This window comes from Bubalus bubalis, chromosome 15 (assembly GCF_019923935.1).
Source record: "Bubalus bubalis isolate 160015118507 breed Murrah chromosome 15, NDDB_SH_1, whole genome shotgun sequence".
Taxonomy (NCBI): domain Eukaryota; kingdom Metazoa; phylum Chordata; class Mammalia; order Artiodactyla; family Bovidae; genus Bubalus; species Bubalus bubalis.
In genome coordinates, this window is record NC_059171.1 from 71,469,720 (window position 1) to 71,489,323 (window position 19,604).

At 50.6% G+C, this 19,604-nt stretch overlaps 1 protein-coding gene across 10 annotated transcripts in view; it reads right to left on the reverse strand.

Annotated features, from left to right (window-relative positions):
• The window catches only part of ASAP1 (ArfGAP with SH3 domain, ankyrin repeat and PH domain 1), a 339,709-nt gene that overhangs the window by 11,169 nt on the left and 308,936 nt on the right, over positions 1 to 19,604 (reverse strand). For 9 of the 10 annotated variants that reach the window (XM_044928832.1, XM_044928834.1, XM_044928840.1 and 6 more), the window contains 3 exons: positions 11,549 to 11,719; positions 3,994 to 4,063; positions 1,580 to 1,638 (listed from right to left, as the gene is read on the reverse strand). In XM_044928832.1, coding sequence (XP_044784767.1) covers positions 1,580 to 1,638; positions 3,994 to 4,063; positions 11,549 to 11,719 — 300 coding nt within the window. The remainder of the gene's footprint in view (positions 1 to 1,579; positions 1,639 to 3,993; positions 4,064 to 11,548; positions 11,720 to 19,604) is intronic. The other variant, XM_044928833.1, reaches the window with a different exon arrangement.

The following is a 19,604-nucleotide window of genomic DNA, read 5'->3' on the forward strand; positions in this document are numbered from 1 at the left end:
TCTGCTGGGGAAAGACTGCAGGGCCGGTGTGGGAGAAGGCAGACCAGGGAGGAGGCTGCAGAGTCTAGACAGGAGAGGATGGTCTGGGAGACCACAGTGAGAGTGGAGACACGGGAAGATACAACCAACGGAGAACCAACAGTGTGTGTGGATGGACGAGGGGCATGGGAGGAAGGGAGGAGCTGGGCTTCTCTCCTAGGTTTAAGATCCAATCCCCTGGACCTGGACAATATTGCCTATGACAGGGACGCTGTGCAAGGAACAGGTTTGGCTGGCGGGGGTATGTGTGTGTCTGTGTACCTGGACAATATTGCCTGTAACAGACAGGGATGCTGTGCAAGGAACAGGTTTGGCTGGAGGGTGTATATGTGTGTGTGAGTGAAGGGTCTTCAAAATCTTAAGTTGAGAAGCTGTCAGACATCTGAGCAGAGACAAGACAGTGGCAGGTGTGTGGGAGTTTAGATTATGGAGGGTCACTTGGACTGCGTACATGGTACAGAGGTGCCGAGCTGGGTACCCCAGGGAATGAGGGCAGATTCAGAAGAGAAGTGACTGCGACTGAGCCAATCTCTGGAGGCTGCAGACACGAGGGGCCTGCACACGAGGGGAGGGACTGTGAGTGCCGTAAGAACAGGATGGTGTCCACAGGCCAAGTGCGGAGACAGTAGCCAGCTGGGCCAAAGGCTGCAGACGGGCCAAGCTTGATCACAGCTGACGGCCTCGTGGAGGGGTTTTAACAGAGAAACATGAATGCATCTCGGCGTGGAGAACTGGTAGCCACGACCCTGACATAGAGAGAGGCAGTCGGACGGCATGTCCCTCTCGACAGAAGAGTGCACTGCTGCCTGGGAAGGAGTTTTGCCAAAGCCTGAACTAGGAGCATCTGATCGGGTCTCCTGATCCAACTTTCAGTTGACAGGAAATATTAGAGGACAGAGGAACGTGTTAAATGACTACACGGGGCGCCGATCAGCAGAATCCAGCCTTCCCTAAGTATGATCTCACCTCGTCCTCACAAAACCTGGTGGAGCAGACGTCCTGGCCCCGCTGACAGGCGAGGAATCTCAGGCTCAGTGAAGCTTCTGAGTCCCCTGCCCAGGCCTCACAGCTAGTAAGCAGGAGAGCCAGTACCGGTTCTGAGGTCTCTCTCATTTTGTTCGCAAGAGAAGAAATGGTATCTGGGAATACTAATGATGGATCTTCTGAAAAAGCATTGCTTTTTTAGGAAAACTTTGGTGTTTGTTAATTACAAAACTTGAGCTTATAAATATTCTTCTTCACTGAACAAATGTTAATTACTCATCTCTCACATGTCAGCTGCTGCTCAAGGCCATCTGAGATAAAGCAGGGGCCAAAAGAGACAGACACCCCCGACCCCTTGGAGGGTACAGTGACAGTATAATTACATGTAAATATGAAAGAGAGGATGAGATGGTTAGATAGAATCACTGACTAAATGGACATGAATTTGAGCAAACTCTGGTAGATATCCAGTGAAGGACAGGGAAGCCTGGTGAGCTGCTGCCTCTGGCGTCGGAAAGAGTCAGAGAACAAACAGGATGAAAATGAGAAATCTTACCTTTCTGAGGTAGTTTAGGAAGAACTCTTGGGCCAAGGGCAGTCTTTGCAGAACCGGTGCTAATGAATAAATAAGAATCGTTTATGATCTCAGAGCGCTATAAAATCAATAGTGAAATAGTATTCAAGGAAATCATAGAAATTCACAGAATTATCTATCTAAAATTGCTTTCAACATTTCCCTAACAAAAGATTATAGTCCACTTTCCCAGATTTGAAGCTTGCCTGCATTTCCCTGAGGATTATCTTTTTATTCCCAAGTCTGCAGAATGGAGTCAAGAGGGAAAGTAACAAAACCACCACCAACCCTCTGAGTGAAAAAGCCTGATCCCTCTTCTTCTTGACACCTATCCCCGAAGGAACAGCGCTGATGAAAGCACTGGGCACCCTGCAGGTCCTGGGCCAAGCGCGCTGCTCCGAGGCAGCTCTTCTCATGCGACCCCACGATGTTACGCGTGTCTCCTCCACCTGAAGCACAGGAAACCAGAGCCTGTGCACCTCCAGTGACCTGTGGACGCTCCCGAGGCTGGCCAGTGGCAGAGCTGGACGTGCAGGCCCAGCTCCACTGGACTCCAGAGCCCTCACTTTTTCCTTGCACCAGAGCAAACAGCTTTGGTCTCAGGCCTCCAGGCTTTCCATGAGTTGTTCCTCTTCTTGAACAATTTGTAAATGAGCAGAGGAGAAGAGCCCCGGAAAGCAGGCCCCAGGCACAGAAGCTGCCCCATGTCATCTGGTATCAGGGACTCCCCAGCGCCCCTGCCACCACCGGGATGCCAGCACTGCAGGAGACAACTCTCAGTGGGAACCTACTCTTTCCCTTTAACAAGAGGCGGTGACTGTGCTCAGGGAGCCCCGGGGGCCCTGAGGGCCCAAACAGCACAGCATCCCAGTGCCAAACTCGTATCTGCCAAGAGCCCCTTTTATTACCTCGTTTATCCTCTGCTGTCCTCTGATGGCCTAAGAACTGACTCCACCCCTCGTCTATCCTAATTGCATTTAAAAGGGCAGGAAAAGCCAAACCAGCCAAAAAGAAAACAAAGAGCCCAATAAAGAAGATGAAATGCACGTGTCTTTCATCCTGGCCCACAAATCACTCCCAGTCTCAGTGGCTCTTTCCTTGGCTCCCTAGCAATTCTAAGGCTTCTGGGCTACTTGAGGCTAAGGCTGGTGAGATCAAGCCACCACTGAATTAGAAGGGTTTTGCCTTGAACACATCTGGTGCGTGTTTTGGCCTCAGCATCTTTGCAGGGATGCATGTCTGCCCATCACAGACATGAGCTCGATGCTTTCCTGGCCTGGGTACTGAGGCCAGATGCTTGGAAGCATCTCACACGGGAGACCTGGGCTGGATGCTGTGTATGCGTGGATCTGGGCTTCTTCGTGTGCTGCGGGGGGTGCTGTGTGCACATGTATGTAAGCGTGCGTGTACTTGTGGGGGCTCGATTCCCTGTAAAAACCATTAGTGGGCACTTCCTCCACATCAGACTCCCTCCCCTGGAAGACCCCCACCGGCCCTGGGGTTGAGAGACCCCCAGGCAGTGTGTAGGGGGCGCTGAGCGCGGGGGGCAGGCAGTGTTGACTGCGGCGTCTGAGAACCCCCCGGATTGAGTCCCGGGGCCCCGCGTCCTCATCTGCAAACCTGAGGGCAGCAGCGACTGGGCTGCCTCACGGGCTCGTAGAGACTAAAACAGGGCGGCGGCATTAGAAGAAATGAGGATTTCGGCTTTTAGCCTCGACAAACTCTGTAAGGCAACCCCCACGCACCAGCTGACTCCTCCTGCCTGAGCTTTTGGGTCGGGAAGCAGCTCCCTGTGTCCTCATCTGGGATCCAGTCTCCGGGGAAAACACTCTGTGCTGGGACCGGGTATACACTGTCCAAAGAAACTCTTCCGAAGCATCTCATTTCGGTGAGAGGAGAAGAGAAAGGGACGCCCCTCCGTTAGCCTAGCTTAAAGAAATCTTACAAACAGGCAACTTGGAAAGAACCCTATTTTTATGTTTGGAAATCTCTAGGCTATTGGATCTCCCTGAGGATTATCTTTTTACTCTCAGGTCTGCAGAATGGGGCTAAAAGAGAAAGTAACAAAACAAAATGATTTCATTAAAAAATTGAAAATAAGAACTCATTCCAGCACAGACTGTGCAATCCTCAGAAAAGTGAGGTCCATTCCCGCCTGGAATCTGGAGATGGAGGCGCTGATCCCCTGAAACACCATCTGCAGACCCTGTCCGGGCCTTAGAACTGTGTGCCGAGGGGGGCCATGCAAAGTGATGGAGGCTTTCCGGTTCCCATCACGGTCAGCATCAGCTGGCGGGCAGACGGCCTTGAGCAGACGGCCCCCGAAGCCCACTTGTATAACTGTCCACAGCGACCCTAAGCGGCCCCCCAGGGGAGTCCACGCAGAGATGGCTCACCTCGACTGCTGGGACAGGCCCTCGAACTTGTTCGTGGTCTTACTGGACGATGACGGACCCACGTCGTTACCTAGGGGAAGACAGGATTAAATGGACCAACAGCTGCAGGTCACAGGGTTGCAAGAGGTCCCACACACAAACGCACTCAAGTTTCATTACTCCTTGGAGATGCCCTGAGAGCCACGTTAATAATAGCAACTGCTGTGTACTCAGCACTGACTACCAGTGAGGTACTGTGCTAAGTACCTCACAGTCATTACATCTATGAGATACATATTATTGTGTGGGTGTGCTCAGTCATGTTCAACTCTTTGCAACCCCATGGACTGTAGCCCATCAGGCTCCTCTATCCATGGGATTTTTCTGGCAAGAATACTGGAGTGGGTTGCCATTTCCTCCTCCAGGGGATCTTCCCAGGGACTGAACTCGTGTCTCCTGTGTCTCCTGCACTGCAGGTGGATTCTTTACCCCCTGAGTCAGTGGGGAAGCCCAGACATAGCATTTGCTTTCCGGTTTACATAAGAAACAAAGAAGTAAAGCAGAGGCCAGGGTCAAGCAGCTGGTAAGGGTCAGAGCTGGGATGCGAAGCCAGGCAGCCCTCCTCCAGGGTCTGCAATGAACCCCTACCCTCGCCCCTCCCACCCCATCCCCATAACCTACAGAAGGAGAGGCTGGTTAAGTGCTCAGATGGAACCTCCTGGATGGGGCTGTAACGCCAGGACATCGACACATGAAGAATAGGGCCAGACTTCCAAATACAGATCTAGTTTAATGAGACACTCCTTCTAACCATCAGTCTATTTCCACGAGTCTGCAGCTTAACCCTGAAGGTCTTCCTAAGCAGCCTCTCACGGCATCCTCAGAGCTGAGACTTCCTTTAAGGCAAGCGTTTCTTTTCAGTGTGGTGCTCACATCTCACACTTTCAGACTTAAATGGGTCGTAACAATCAAAATGTCAAAGAAAGTTCTAGAGAAGGGGAATATGCTGCTGCATCTGCTCATTCCTGCTCCAGGTAGAAAACACCCCAAACCAGTGGTTCTCACCCTATTATGCATGAGCACGAGACCACCAGGGCTGCAGGAGCCCCCGCTTTGCTTGGGGCCACCCACTCCGCCGTCTCACAGACAAGCCAACACGTCAGGGGCTGGGGCGCGACACCGCAGCTCAAACGGCCGGCATCCTCACTTCACCCTTTCCTCTGGCCACTTTCCAAAGACGCTATGTGTTTTTACGCCTCTGTGACCTTGGCCCCTGTGTTCCCACTCTCTGCAACACCTGTCCCCTCCCACTTGTGGTGAATTCCTCTGCCACCTTAGAAAACAGTCTCTCGAAAGTCGGACTCAGTCCCTTCATCTACCGGGCGAGCCTACAACCGTTAATCACAGAGGATGGTCAGGGTGCAGATTCTCGAGCCAGACAAGCCTGGCTCTGGAGTCCAAGTGTACCCCCTGCCCAGCGGGCATGAGTTCTGATGGCACTGCTTTTCCCACCGAGTCTCAGTTCCCGCCTGTACGAAAGAGGGATAACAGTTACTACTCCACTAGACGGCGTGAGCATCACGGGGGAGAAACCACGGAGAGTGGTGCACATCACGGGGGCAAGACACGAAGGGGGACCGCTGTTCTGAGCTCTCTGATGCGATGTAATGAAAATGGTGATGATTTACTTCCTCAGCAGGTGAGCGCTTCGCTGACAGGGGCTGCCTTGTCCGGCTCCGTGGTCCTGCCCTCCGGCTCCGTGGTCCTGCCCTCCAGCCCGGGGTCCTGCCCTCCAGCCCGGGGTCCTGCTCTCCAGCCCGGGGTCCTGCTCTCCAGCCCGGGGTCTGCCCAGAGCCGCCTCCGGGTGCTGCTGAAGGAAAGTGCAGCCCACAGAGCCGCTGCCACTGCTCCCCTGCCCCCAGTCTGGCTTCTCCCACTCCTTGGGGGTGAGGGTGGGCCCGGGCAAGGCATCTGAGGTTGGGCAGACAGGAATCCTGCCTTTCTCAGAGCCAGGCAAAGGCCACCTGCCATGCCTGGGAAGAGAAACATGGCTTAGCAAAATTTCCAAAAATAGGAGAGCAAGGTTGGAGGGAGGGGGAGGAGCATGAGCGTGGAAGCAGCTCAATCCTTTTCCTCTCTCTGTGCCATCTGGGAAGGACTGTGCTGCACACACAGATGTGCAGGAAGGGACGGCGGCAGACAAGACGCGGGGCAGACAATTTAAGAAGCTGTGGCCAAGGATGTCCCTGGTGGTTCAGTGGTTGAGAATCTGCCTGTTAATGCGGGGGACAATGGGTTCTATCCCTGGGCCGGGAAGATCCCACATGCCTCTGGGCAACTAAGCTTTCGAACCGCAACTACTGAAGCCCTTGCACCCCACAGCCTGTGCTCTGTGACGAGAGAAGCCACTGCAACGAGAAGACTGCACACAGCAACTAGAGAGCAGCCCCCACTCACCGCAACGAGATAAAGCTCACGCACAGCAACCAAGACCTAGCACAGCCAGAAGTAAACAAACAAGCAACAACAAATTCTGTGGCCGAGACTCGAGGTCCCCTGGTATGGCTCGGCAGCTGTGGGCCAAGAGTGTGGAATGAGAGGAGGCGCTGCCCAGCAGGGCCTGGCACACGGGCTCCAGGAAGCTTCTGTAAGAGTGGACACTTGTATGAGCCTCGGAGTCAGAAATTGATTCCGATCCCAGCTCTGAAGTTACTGGACCTGTGATCTTAGGCAAGTCACTAGACCTCTGTGCTTCGATCTCATCAGTTAACCCAGGACAATGACAGGCCCTATTTTATAGGACAGTTATCATGACTTAATTAGGATTGACTGGTTTGATCTCCTTGCTGTCCAAGGGACTCTCCAGTAAATCCTAAAGGAAATTAATCCTGAATATTCATTGGAAGGACTGATGCTGAAGCTGAAGCTCCAATACTTTGGCCACCTGATGCAAAGAGCCGACTCACTGGAAAAGATTAGAAAAGATTGAAGGCAGGAGGAGAAGAGGGCAACAGAGGATGAGATGGTTGGATGGCGTCACTGACTCAATGGACATGAGTTTGAGCAAACTCCTGGAGATAGTGAAGGACAGGGAAGCCCGGTATGCTGCTATTTATGGGGTCGCAAGGAGTCGGACACAACTGAGTGAATGAACAACAAACGATGACTTAATACAATAATGTATGAACAAATGTACAGGACCTGATACCTGGCAAATAATTATACATGGTAGTAGCCATTATTATTTCTAGAACTGCATGTAAAATGGGGTTGGGTGGCAGGGGCAGCTGACTTGAGACTATATTGGGAAATCCAAGAAAAAGAAAGAATCAGGAAGTATCCGCCCAAAGGCTCTTTTACAAGTCAATGCTACTTCCAATAAGTAGATGTGGGCGCCTCAGATCAGACATTTCAAATACTGACTCTATCACCTGGAAGTTCTGGCCTTGAAATAGGAGAAGTGAATCAATTTTTGGTATAGCTTTTCATTCATTATCTATCCATTATCTGTTCTCCATTAAAAAAGAAAAAGGAAGCTTGGGGAGGATGGAGGCCTGGAAAGTAGGGGGAAAAAAGCAAGCGTATAGAACTTTTTAAGTCCTGGAAGCCAAAGACCAGGAATTAATTAAAGTAATTCCCAGAGGTCACTTAGGCAAGAACTGGCGGATCAGAACTTGGGCTTCTGGCAAGTTCACTCAGTTCACGTTACGGTTCCCCGGGTTGTGGCCCTGTAAACATTTCTGTGAATACTGGACAGTGGTCCCAGGGGAGGCTGATTGCAGGTAGCAATTACAAGGATCTCAAGTTCGAGAAGAGGTTTAATGTTATGGCCATCATCAACTGGATAACTGGCTGCGCTGTCTTCTGTGCTCTCGCCTGTAAGAACCTCAGTGTCAAATCCTTGGTCTATTTCCAGCCTCTGCATGTGACCTGTGCTATGCCTTTAGTGAAGACACCACGCTCCTGGACTTCATTTTACTTTGCTACCTTTATTTTCCCTTTGTCCTCATTTCCTTACTAATTTGTGTGTTAAAATGTGTTGGTCTCTTAGAGAGTAGGTTATAAGCAACTTATTTTATCTCCGAAGGTGAGGTTTAACGACAAGCCACCTTAAAAATCAACAGTCCCTGCAAAAACCTGATTCTGCCCACAGGCCTGGCTGTCTTCTGATCAAAATCCTGCATTCACCATCTCTCCAGTGATGGCTGAACTCATCACTGTGGCGGGACTGCAGTTACGTGACGTCTGGGCTACCTGGGTACTGTGGATGCTGTGGATCTAGTGGGGAGAAAGCCCAGGGCGACCTCCCCAAAGATCAGGGCTCCATGCTGCAGGGACAGGGCAGAACAGCCTGGTGGAAGGTGTCCACCTGCTAGGGTACCTTCTCCCTAACTCCATTCACAGGTAAAGGAACAACTGCTGAGACAGGAGAATGGCCACAGGGATCAGTGAGCCGTTATGAGCAGAACTTAGCAGAGCACCGAGGGGGTGAGGGCCATGGGCTCTCCCAGCCACAGGGGATCCCCTCTTACCAGCTGAGAGGGCCTGGGCCACGCACTGAACCTTTCTGAATCTGTGTCCTTACAGTCAAGCTCCCCATGTCCTACTCTGTGAAACTGTGGCAAAGAATCCAATGAGGGCTATTAACTAGCCCCGTTTTACAGCTGGAGAAACTGAGGTAGGAAATGAACCAAATATAACTACTGAAAGCCACAGGGCTACAGGTGGTAGAGACGGAGTAGAACGCAGGCAGTGTGACACAGGTCCACACTGGAGCTCCAGAGACAGAAAAAGCTCGTGCCTTCATAAAGCGTTCATACCGTGCTAAGAAAGGCAGAGCAGTAAACAGAACCACTCTGTAATAATCCCTATGCCAGAAGGGGGAGAGGGTGGGCAGGTGGGGCCTGGCGAGGGCTCAGGGGCTGTGCTACCCACTCCTCATGCCCACTGCCCCCCAGCCCTCGGACAGTCCAGAAGCCCTCACCCTCGGGGGCTGGGAGAAGGGGACTTTAGGGGAACATAAGCGAACTGGTTATTGATGCTGTCCAACTGTGAGATGGCTGGATGGCATCACCGACTCAATGGACATGAGTTTGAGTGAACTCCGGGAGATAGGGAAGGACAGGGAAGCCTGGCGTGCTGCAGTCCATGGGGTCACTGAGTCAAGAGCACTGAAAGATGGGTTCCTGGGGGGAGACTGTGGGCACTGGGAATCTGACACCCCCATGTGCTTTATTAACAAGAGTCTGGCCCCTGCCTTCAGCTTCTGGACCACGGCGTCAGCGGGAGACAGGCAGAGATAAAACCTGTGGGGACGACAACATAAAGCATGTGGTGGGCTAGAGTTAAAAGTCGCTTCAGTGTGCCTGGTGAGAGGCCTGTCACTGACCTGCGCCCACATGTGTCTGCAAGAAGGTCTCCCCTACGTGCACACCCACCACCTCAGAGAGCCGGCCCAACAGTCACGGAATGACCACCTGGGGTTGTCTGCGACGTGGACAGTCGTCACTTCTGCACGGACAGGTTCTGCCTTTGTGCCTGGAGGCGGGTGGTAGGCGAGTGGCTCTGGCTGGTGGTGGTGGCTGGGGAGGGCAGACGACTGCTCGTGGCCCATAGTGTTCAAAGCTCAAAGGACCCCGCTGACTGTCCAGGACACTGACTCTGTCTCATAAAGGGGGAACCTTGCTTCCTAGTGAAAAATGCCCCTCGTCCCCAACAAAACCACCAAAACCAAACAAGATGAATAGCAGCTGCGAGTCCCGCTGCTCAGTCAGGTGGAAGGAACCTAAGAGAGAGATGATTCTTCAGCCAGAAAACAGAAATGTGGTAAATTTTAACTGCAGACCAATGGAGCAAGGCATGATAAACTTCACGGAGAAATAAAAGAAAACCTGAAGGAACAACAGGATCCAAGCTTAATGAGATTCGCAAAGAAGGTTAATCAGAGATTCGTGGTAGGAACACTTGCAGGAAACTTGTGACCGTCAGTGGGACGCTGTCTGGGGCAAAGTCCTTTTGCACGAACCCTGGGGACTCCCGAAGGCCTTGGGTGGGGTCTCGGTCAGCCTCAGGGACCTGTGCGGAGTTGATAGGTGCCGGGGCTGTGCCCTCCAAGGCTCTCCCGGCTCGTCTCACTGAGAACTGATTACTCAACACCCATTGCAAAGTCCCCGAGAAGCCTCCCCATGCAGCTGGACGCCCCAGTCCAGCATTTCCACAGTATTTGCTCACAGGGCAGCATGGTGGTGAAGAACACACTGCACACGCTTTCCCACTCATCTCCATCCTGGAGCACGTGTGTGCAGAGGCCCAAACCCAGGCATGAAGCGAGCAGAGTGGAAGGCTGAGCACAGACAGCCCACCCGCGCTGCGGCACTTCAAGCCACATGCGGCTCAAGCGTGTGCCAGTCTGCAGATGGCAGCATGGCTGTTCCCCAAAGCTCCCCAAGTTCGGAACACCTAATGCCTTTAATGATGGCCTTTCCTGGGGGTTCAGTAGGTAAGGAGACCGCCTGCAATGCGGGAGACCTGGGTTTGATCCCTGGGTTGGGAAGATCCCCTGAGGAGGAAATGGCAACCCACTCCAGTATTCTTGCCTGGAAAATTCCATGGACAGAGGAGCCTGGTGGGCTACAGCCCATGGGGTCACAAAGAGTTGAACACAACTTGGAGACTAACTCCCAAATCACCAATGCCTTTAAAAGCATTCAGCTGAGTTCCCGATCGGTTGCAATGACAAACAAACAAACAAGCCACAAGGCGGCACGCTGGGAGGGGAAGGGGGGACCTGCAAACCAGCAGAGCCAGGGCCCCAGGGGACCCCTGGCTCTTGACCCAAGTTGGTGGCAGGCTGACATACTAAAAAGGCAGATGGAGCTGGAAACGGCGCTCCTCGTGGATGGAAATGTGCTATCCGCCACCAGCTGTCACAGAGATGGTAAACTGCTGACGGATTCTGGGTGGGTTTCTTTATTCTCCAGCGATTATTGAGCACCTACTGCATCCTGGCTCAATTCTAGGCTCCGTGAACACAGAAGAGAACAAGATAGACAAGGGCCCTGCTCTCATGGAGACCAAAACACCAAACACAAGCAAAGCATTCTTGTGTCAGGGGAGATCCGGGGCCTGGAGGGAAACAGGGGGATGGGGGCTCCCTTAGAACAGACAGACGAAAGGGAGCCAGGCTTTCAAGCCCACAACAGAGCTGCAGGGAGGAGGCGGCCCCTGGAGGCAAAGAGCCTGGAGGACCCAGAAGTGAAAGCAGATCAGTGAGGCTGAGAGCGGGGGAAAAGGGGCTGGGAGAGACATGAGCCTGACCACAGAGGCCCTGGTGGGTGTCTGGTGCTCAAGAAACGCTCAGCACCTTATCATTATTAAGCTTTCTAAGTGGTGATAGAAATATTTTCCCAAACGTTTCTTGGTCGTCAGAGGCTGCGTGATCACGCGTGTCTAAGCCCTGGCCCAGCCTGGGTGCGGTCTCCTCCGTCTGCTGAGCGTGCTAAGTGCCCACTGCCCCCCGAGCCCCGTGCGCGGCCCGACCCCGGGCAGCATGGGCCCTAACTTGAGGATGACTTACCCCAAGGAACTGCGCCTTTGTTTGGGGGCCCGTGAGGTAGTGGGCTGGGAGGGTCAGACAGGGTTCTCTTGTGTCCGGGTGGTGGGGGAGGAGGCCGCTTCTTGGACAGGGTGGAGCTGCCACTAGAGGTCTGGGTGCTTAGAGGGAGTGTTGAAGGTGGGCCAGGTGGACCTGGAAAGGAATCGAACGGGGCAGGAAGGTTAATCCCGGTCTCGCAGACAGAGCAGCCCATATGCAGTTACTCCCGAGCACAGAATGGGTTATGACACAGGGAGACGGAAGCAGGAGGCTGGGGACGGCCCAGTCCATCCACCCGGTAACCCACAAAAAGGGTTTTAAAAAATTGCTGGTAAAAAAAATTAAAAACGAGAATGCGTGCTGTTAAGAAACAAAATGTCAGTCAACACAGAATGCTCCTGGGTTGACAACCTCATTTGGGTGCAATGGGAAAAACACACATTTCACACCAATAAGTGCACTGGAACCACTGTGAAACCTGCTGAGGAGGAAGACACCCAGCACTGCCAGGAGCCTGAACGGAGAGGAGAGCAAAGAGCAGACGCAATCTCCAAGCGGCCTCAGACCAGGGTTTTCTCGGCACTGCAACTCTTTCCTCTAGTCAGCAAACTTTGCCAGAAGTTTTTTTTCTCTTTTCTGATGACTTTTATAAATAATGAAGGCTCTAACGTAAAGGGTTACTTAGAAAGAAGGGAAGTCCAAAAACATTTTTTCCCCCTCCAATTCTGACCTGTTCTAGAAATCACAAAGGTGAAAGTGTTATTCGCTCAGTTGTGTCCTCTGCGACCCCGTGGACTGTAGCCCGCCAAGGCTCCTCTGTCCATGGGATTCTCCAGGCAAGAATACTGGAGTGGGTTGCCATTTCTTTCTCCAGGGGATCTTCCTGACCCAGGGATTGAACCCAGGTCTCCTTCATTGCAGGCAGATTCTTTATCATCTGAGCCACCAGGGAAGCCCCAGAAATCATAAACCATCTATTATACTGGAAGCCTGAATAAATTATATAAGCTTCACTAATTTCTGAAGGTTTAAAAAAATTTTTTTAAACTCCCTAATTTTATTTTTTACATTGGAGTATAATTGTTTCACAATGTTGTGTTAGTTTCTGCTGTACAACAATGTGAATCACCTATATGTATACATATATCCCCTCCCTCTTGAGTCAATAAGTTTTTTAAAAGATTCTATTTTCTCTAGAGGTAATGACAGGATAGCAATAATGATATTAATATTACACACACACACACACACACACACACACACACCCCATTACTACCATTTCTAATGTTTTTAGAAAAAAAAAAAAAAAGGGAGTTTGAAGTATATATGCTGTTAAACTTATTTCAAGTCACACTGAAGTGGCTGGTGTGTGCCTTGGGGACCTGGGTGACGCTGGGCACCTTGACAAACCTCTCTTCATGATTATTACCAGATATATGATTTAACTAGACAACAGTTTCCGCAAACATTGAAAGAAGAAAAGGAAGAAATGAAAAAAGCTAGGGACACTGCCACCCCAAATGTTTAAGGCAGGAGGGTAGGTACCTGGTGCCCCAGAAAGGCTCCAAAAGAGCTTCTACATTCTGCGTATTAAAAGAGAAGCTTAATTACTGCTGGCCTCCTTCCTTGGAAAACAAGCTCTGCTGTATCCCATGATCAATTATGGTCAGTACCAACACAGACTTAAACCCCTGTTTCTAAGAGATAGTCTTGTCTTGAAGTAAATACTGCTCAGCTCAGGAAGACAGTCATTTGCTTTAGGATGAGACGGCCCTGGCTGTAGCATTTATTCTCAGTCCTACTGACAGATATGTGATGGAAGCCTGTTACCCCAGAGCAATGCCTAATTATGACACCAGTCACTGCCCTTTCAGAAACGATTTTATTTTTGCAACAATAAAGGCATTGTTACTTTAGCCTTGTGTTTGCATAGGGCTTCTTAGTTTTTGAAATATGTTCCTACATGGTGTTCCCCTCAATTTTCATAACAACTCTGTGAGGCATGTGGGTCAGGTATTGTTCTTGTTGCTAAGTTGTATCCGACTCTTTTGCGACCCCATGGACTGTAGCCCACCAGGCTCCTCTGTCCATGGGACTCTCCAGGCAAGAATACTGGTGTCGCCATTTCCTTCTCCAGGGGATCTTCCCAATCCCGGGATTGAACTCGCGTTTCCTGCACTAACTGGTGGATTCTTTACCACTGAGCCACCTGGGAAGCCTGGGGTCAGGTATTCCTGGCCCCATTTTGCAGCCAGGAAAGTGGAGCTGGGAATGGTGTGATAAAGGTTAGGTAGCCGAGACGAGCTGGGCTGGACCATGATGCAGGTCTCTGGGGCTGGCGAGGGCTCGCCCTGTCCTAAAAGCCAGGCCAGCATTTTCTGGGCTTGGCACACGTTGATGCAAACGGCAACAACAAAGCTCGGTACTAGGAAGTGTAACTTTCCTCTTGGAAATAGGAGAATAGATAATAGACAATGGTGAGATTCTCCGGCAGGTTCGTCTTTAGCGCCACCTTGGGACTGCTCGATGTACCGCATCTGAAAGGCCATTCAATGGTTCCAAATCCTGCCTGGAAACACAGACGGCCAATGGGGCCATGTCTCTGGGCAGAGCGGTCTGTGTACGTGATTTCAGCAGAGAGCAAACCAGAGCAGTCCTGCAACCAACCACAAACCAAGCAAAGTCAAGCTTTCTGAATCATCATGTTAAAAATGTAGGGGTTCGTGTTCCCTTCATCACGTCAACACAGCCTTGCCTCACTTTCTTCACGTCAGCTGCCGCAGTCTCTAATTATTCCTTTTCTGCTTACTTGTCACGGCCTCCCTCCCCACCACGCTGCAGGTTCTATCGAGGTCAGGCTTTTCTTTGGCCTGGTAAGCTGAATTTAATAATGCAGTGTCGAATAAATGGATGAATAAACTGCTACTTCTCTTGTTTTAAGGCTAGTGATCCTTAAGGAAGATAGAATGTCTCCCTTAGGGAGAGAGAGCAGAAACCAGGGGGAGAGGGGACCTAGTGAGAGAAGTTCAAAGAGAAACATTCAGTACTGTAATCTACCTTCACAGAAAATTTTACACACACCCAGACCCACCTACCGTTCTGGAACAGAAGCCACAAAAAGGAAGGTGCCACTGAATCTTCTGACTGGTAGGTCATGAGTTAAAAAAAGGTGAAAAACATTGTATCAGACCCCAGGGAAGCAGACAAAATTTTTTTAAGTTGTAAAGAGCTCAAAAGATTTCCAAAATGAGTAACTTGTCTTTAGGCACTGAAAATGATGTTTCAAGTGAAATAAACCTGAGGACTGGCTCAGTCAGGAAAGAAGCAATTCTTGCTGGGTAAAGAAAGCTAAAACAGGGACTTCCCCTGGTGGTCCAGTGGCTAAGACTCCACACTCCCAGTGCAGGAGGCCTGGGTTCGACCCCTGGTCAGGGAACTAGATCCCACATGCCACAACTAAGACCCAGTGCAGCCAAATAAATAAATAAAATATATATTAAAAAAGAAAGAAAGCTAAAACAAAAGAGAATAGGAAAGAGTAGACACAGCATCAAACATACTCAAAAGGGAGGCTCGATTAACAGGTGGGGAGGGGAGGGACTTGGGCAGCCAAGTTCCTCCCCTGAACTCTGCCGGGGCCTGTGGGAATAGGCAGAAAACACCCTAAACCACAGTGCCCACTAATATCGGCTATTATGTCAAATTATCCACCAACACTTTTCTTAAAAATATGGGTCTAGACTTCCAAAGTTGCTATAAATAACACTGAGGTTACATTATTAGAAAGTCTTTCTACGAGGAGGCAGGGTGTACCACAGCTCTTACTGGGGGTTCGCGTGGCTGGGCTGTGGTCCTGCATTGCCAACAGCCTCTTGGGTCACTCATCTGTTGGACACTCTTCCCATGCCTTCAACTCGAGTGGCCTCACTGGACACCCCTTGGACTGTGCTGCTGAGAGCATCTCCTGGTCATCAGCTTGGGGAGGCCCCTCACAGAGTCCGACACGTGGCCAAAGCTTGGGAAGCTCACGAGCCTGACGATGCTGTACACATTCTGAGATGTCGTACATCTCAGAAGCTATGGTCCCTCCACCTCAGCATCTGTCAAGGGTCATCTCCAGTGTAGCCTTATCCAGAAGCCTGCTCTAACCCTCCTTTGCCCTGGAGCAACTGTGGCTATGAATATTTCTGCACACACAGGCTGACTGGCGCTGCACGCTCTCTACCCAGCATCAGACCCACACTGCCTCCGCCTTCCTAGGCTGGAAACGTCTTCAGGGCAAGGGCCACACTGTCCTTCTCTCTCTCAGCACCTGGCACGTTCTGGGCACAGCCTATGGACATAATTCACGGTATAAGTAGGGAGGATCCTTCTTCAGTGTCCTTGCATCTTTGAAAAGAAAGTGAAAGTAGCTCAGTCGTGTCCGACTCTTTGTGAACCCATGGGCTATGCAGTTCATGGAATTCTCTAGGCCAGAATACTGGAGTGGGTAGCCCTTCCTTTCTCTGGGGGATCTTCCCTACCCAGGGATCGAACCCAGGTCTCCTGCATCGCAGGTGGATTCTTTACCAGCTGAGCCACAAGGGAAGCCCAAGGATACTGGAATGGGTAGTCTATCCCTTCTCCAGGGGATCTTCCCGAACCAGGAATCAAGCTGGGGTTTCTCCTGCATGACAGGTGGATTCTTTACCAACTGAGCTATCAGGGAAGCCCTTGTACCTTTGGTTCTTAATAAAACAGAGGACCCAGAGGCCTCCCATGCTGGGAGACCAAAGGTACACCTCTGATTTCAATTTAAAGAAAAACCCAGAAGATTACTTTAAAAGTTAACCTGACAGTTTGGGGCAGAAAACTGTCTGTAGAAGTATAATATATATATTCTAACATGCCATATTAAGTGTTAATGACAGGAGCTAATGACAGAGTTATACAGACAACTCTAGACAGCACGAATGAAAAATTTAGCATTTTCTTCTTTTTAAATTTAGCATTGTCTAATGGTTTTCACTGGACATGGAACCACAGACTGGTTCCAAATAGGAAAAGGAGTATGTCAAGGCTGTATATTGTCACCCTGCTTATTTAACTTATTATGCAGAGTACATCATGAGAAACGCTGGGCTGGAAGCAGCACAAGCTGGAATCAGGATTGCCGGACGAAATATCAATAACCTCAGATATGTAGATGATACCACCCTTATGGGAGAAAGTGAAGAAGAACTAAAAAGCCTCTTGATGAAAGTGAAAGAGGAGAGTGAAAAAGTTGGCTTAAAGCTCAACATTCAGAAAACTAAGATCATGGCATCTGGTCCCATCACTTCATGGCAAATAGATGGGGAAACAGTGGAAACAGTGACAGACTTTATATTTTGGGGCTCCAAAATCACGGCAGATGGTGATTGCAGCCATGAAATTAAAAGATGCTTACTCCTTGGAAAGAAAGCTATGACCAACCTAGACAGCATATTAAAAAGCAGAGACATTACTTTGCCAACAAAGGTCCGTCTAGTCAAGGCTATGGTTTTTCCAGTAGTCACGTATGGATGTGAGAACTGAACTATAAAGAAAGCTGAGTGTGGAAGAAATGATGCATTTGAACTGTGATTAGAGAAGACTCTTGAGAGTCCCTTGGACTGCAAGGAGATCCAACCAGTCCATCCTAAAGGAGATCAGTCCTGAGTGTTCATTGGAAGGACTGATGTTGAAGCTGAAACTCCAATACTTTGGCCACCTGATGTGAAGAGCTGACTCATTTGAAAAGACCCTGATGCTGGGAAAGATTGAGGGCAGGAAGAGAAGGGGACGACAGAGGATGAGGTGGTTGGATGGCATCACTGACTCAATGGACATGAGTTTGGGTAAACTCAGGGAGTTGGTGATGGACAGGGAGGCCTGGCGTGCTGCGGTTCATGGGGATGCAGAGTCGGACATGACTGAGCGAATGAACTGAACAGTTTTCACAGTACAGAGCCTAAGAGAGAGGAGATACTACATCACTCAAAACATAGGTAAAGATGTAGTAACTTTATTTAGAGAAGAACTATGTGTGTACAAGGAAGAAGCTACAAACACCTCCTTGCTCAGAAGGGGAAACAGAGGCAGAGTGTGGTGGAGGGAGCATGTGGAGAAACCATGGTGGGTCAGCCATGGAGCCGGCGGGGTCCCAACATGGCAGAGTGACACTGTGAAGGACCCAGCATCACAGAACACACAAGAGCTGTTCACGTGTCCTTCAACCTCCTTCTGGGAATATTAAGAGAAAAGAGCCAAACTCAAGGGGCTCAGGGTTGGCTCCTTAACACTTATTCATACATACTTCTATGCAAGACGCACAGCAAGTACTTCCTTTCCATGTCCTGGCAGTCAGGCGGCTGGGCTGGCCAGCCTGCGCCAGTGACCACGGTCAAGGGCGGAAGTGACTGAGGTGTTCTCGGCCAGTGCAAGGTGACACATGTGATGCTTTAAAGAGGAGTGAGAGACTGAAAAAATAAAACAGGCCCCCAAATCTCCCATCTCACAATGCCCACCCGCAACCAAAACCTAGAAAATTCACCTGGAATGAAGGACAATGGTCCCTGGGAAGAATTAAAATCAAGCCATTCAAGTTGCTATCTTCCTAAGAGATTAAAAAAAAAAAAAAAATCCCAGGAAACTTAGGAGTCATCAGCATATGAATCATGTCCCTCTGGGGCGGGGCGGGGGTGGGGGGGGACATCTCCTAGGCTCCCTGACTCACACTCTGAGGGTGGTCGGCCACCTTCAGACCCCGGGGAGGAGGGGTCTCCTTCCTGGCCACCCCTCTCTGTTGCCACAGACCTCAAAAAGAGTCAGAGAAATAGTGTATAAAAGGCTTACACAACTGAGTGTGGGCATAAGCATTCTGCAGGCCAACTATCTATCACATTCAGCAGGTCAACTGTCTATCACGGCCCCAGAACATCTGGGTTAGTTTTCTGAGTATCCCCTCCTTGCTCTGGCCACATACTTCTGGGATGTGCTCTCATTGATTCCACTGTTGTTTATTCATGCAACAAGTGCTGACGGAGCGCACCTGTGCCGGGGATGCAGGGACGGCTCACTCACGGCATCCCTGCAGGAGCGGAGGGGAGAGTGGAAGGGAGACTTCTTTCACCCTTTCTTCAAACCTGCAGCGGCACCCGCAGCTGCCCCCGATGGCCAGCTCACCCTTCTCGTCCACTGGAGCCCGAGCTCCATCCTTTGCTACCTTCCCAGGACCCAGGACACTTGCAGAACCGAACACCTGCAGCAGGACCAAATAGGCTGCCATGCTACGTACTGAATGCCCATGCCGTGCCAGTCACTTTGCAGATATGACTTCACGCTCTAAGCAAGGACCCCGCCAGAAGCCCAATCCTGATTTTTCAGATGAAGAGCCTGAATCTCGGCAAGGTGAGCTGAATGTCAGAAGGAACAGGGCGGGACAGGGTTAGCACTTGAGAACGCCATGCAAACACGATCGCTTTCCTTCCCACATGTAAGGGCATGTGAGCCAAGCTGACCACAGGAAGCGTCTCCTGTTTCAAGTCCCTTCTACAAGTCACGGGTGGGCCGGGCTTCTTGTGTCTCACCAGCTCGGAATCTGATGTCCTGCTGTGAATGGTCTGGAAGAACACTCCTGATTTTAGCAGGGAGGGACGTCTACGTTCCAATACGGGATTTTTGGGAGGCAGGGGGGTAAGCAGTCTATCCTCAGCTGAGCCCGGCTGTCGTGCCTGTCTCTCAGCACTTGTTTCAGCAGCTGGATCACTAAGTCAGTCTGGTCTCTGTCTTCTGGGCCTTTGGTAAAGAGCTAATGAGAAACTTATTCAAGGCGGCAACAGATACATACTCTGGTATTCAGTCAGTGTATTTTATGGGTTTCTGCATCCCCTTGAGATAAAATTACAGAAAGGGGTACAGGGAGGTGAAGGGGGCCTCCTGGCTCCTAGGACTCTGGTGTCATTTCCTCCTGTAGACCTCTCGAAGATTCTCAATGACCTGGAGGATCCGAGAGGTTATCAGGTTAGGTCCTCTTTAG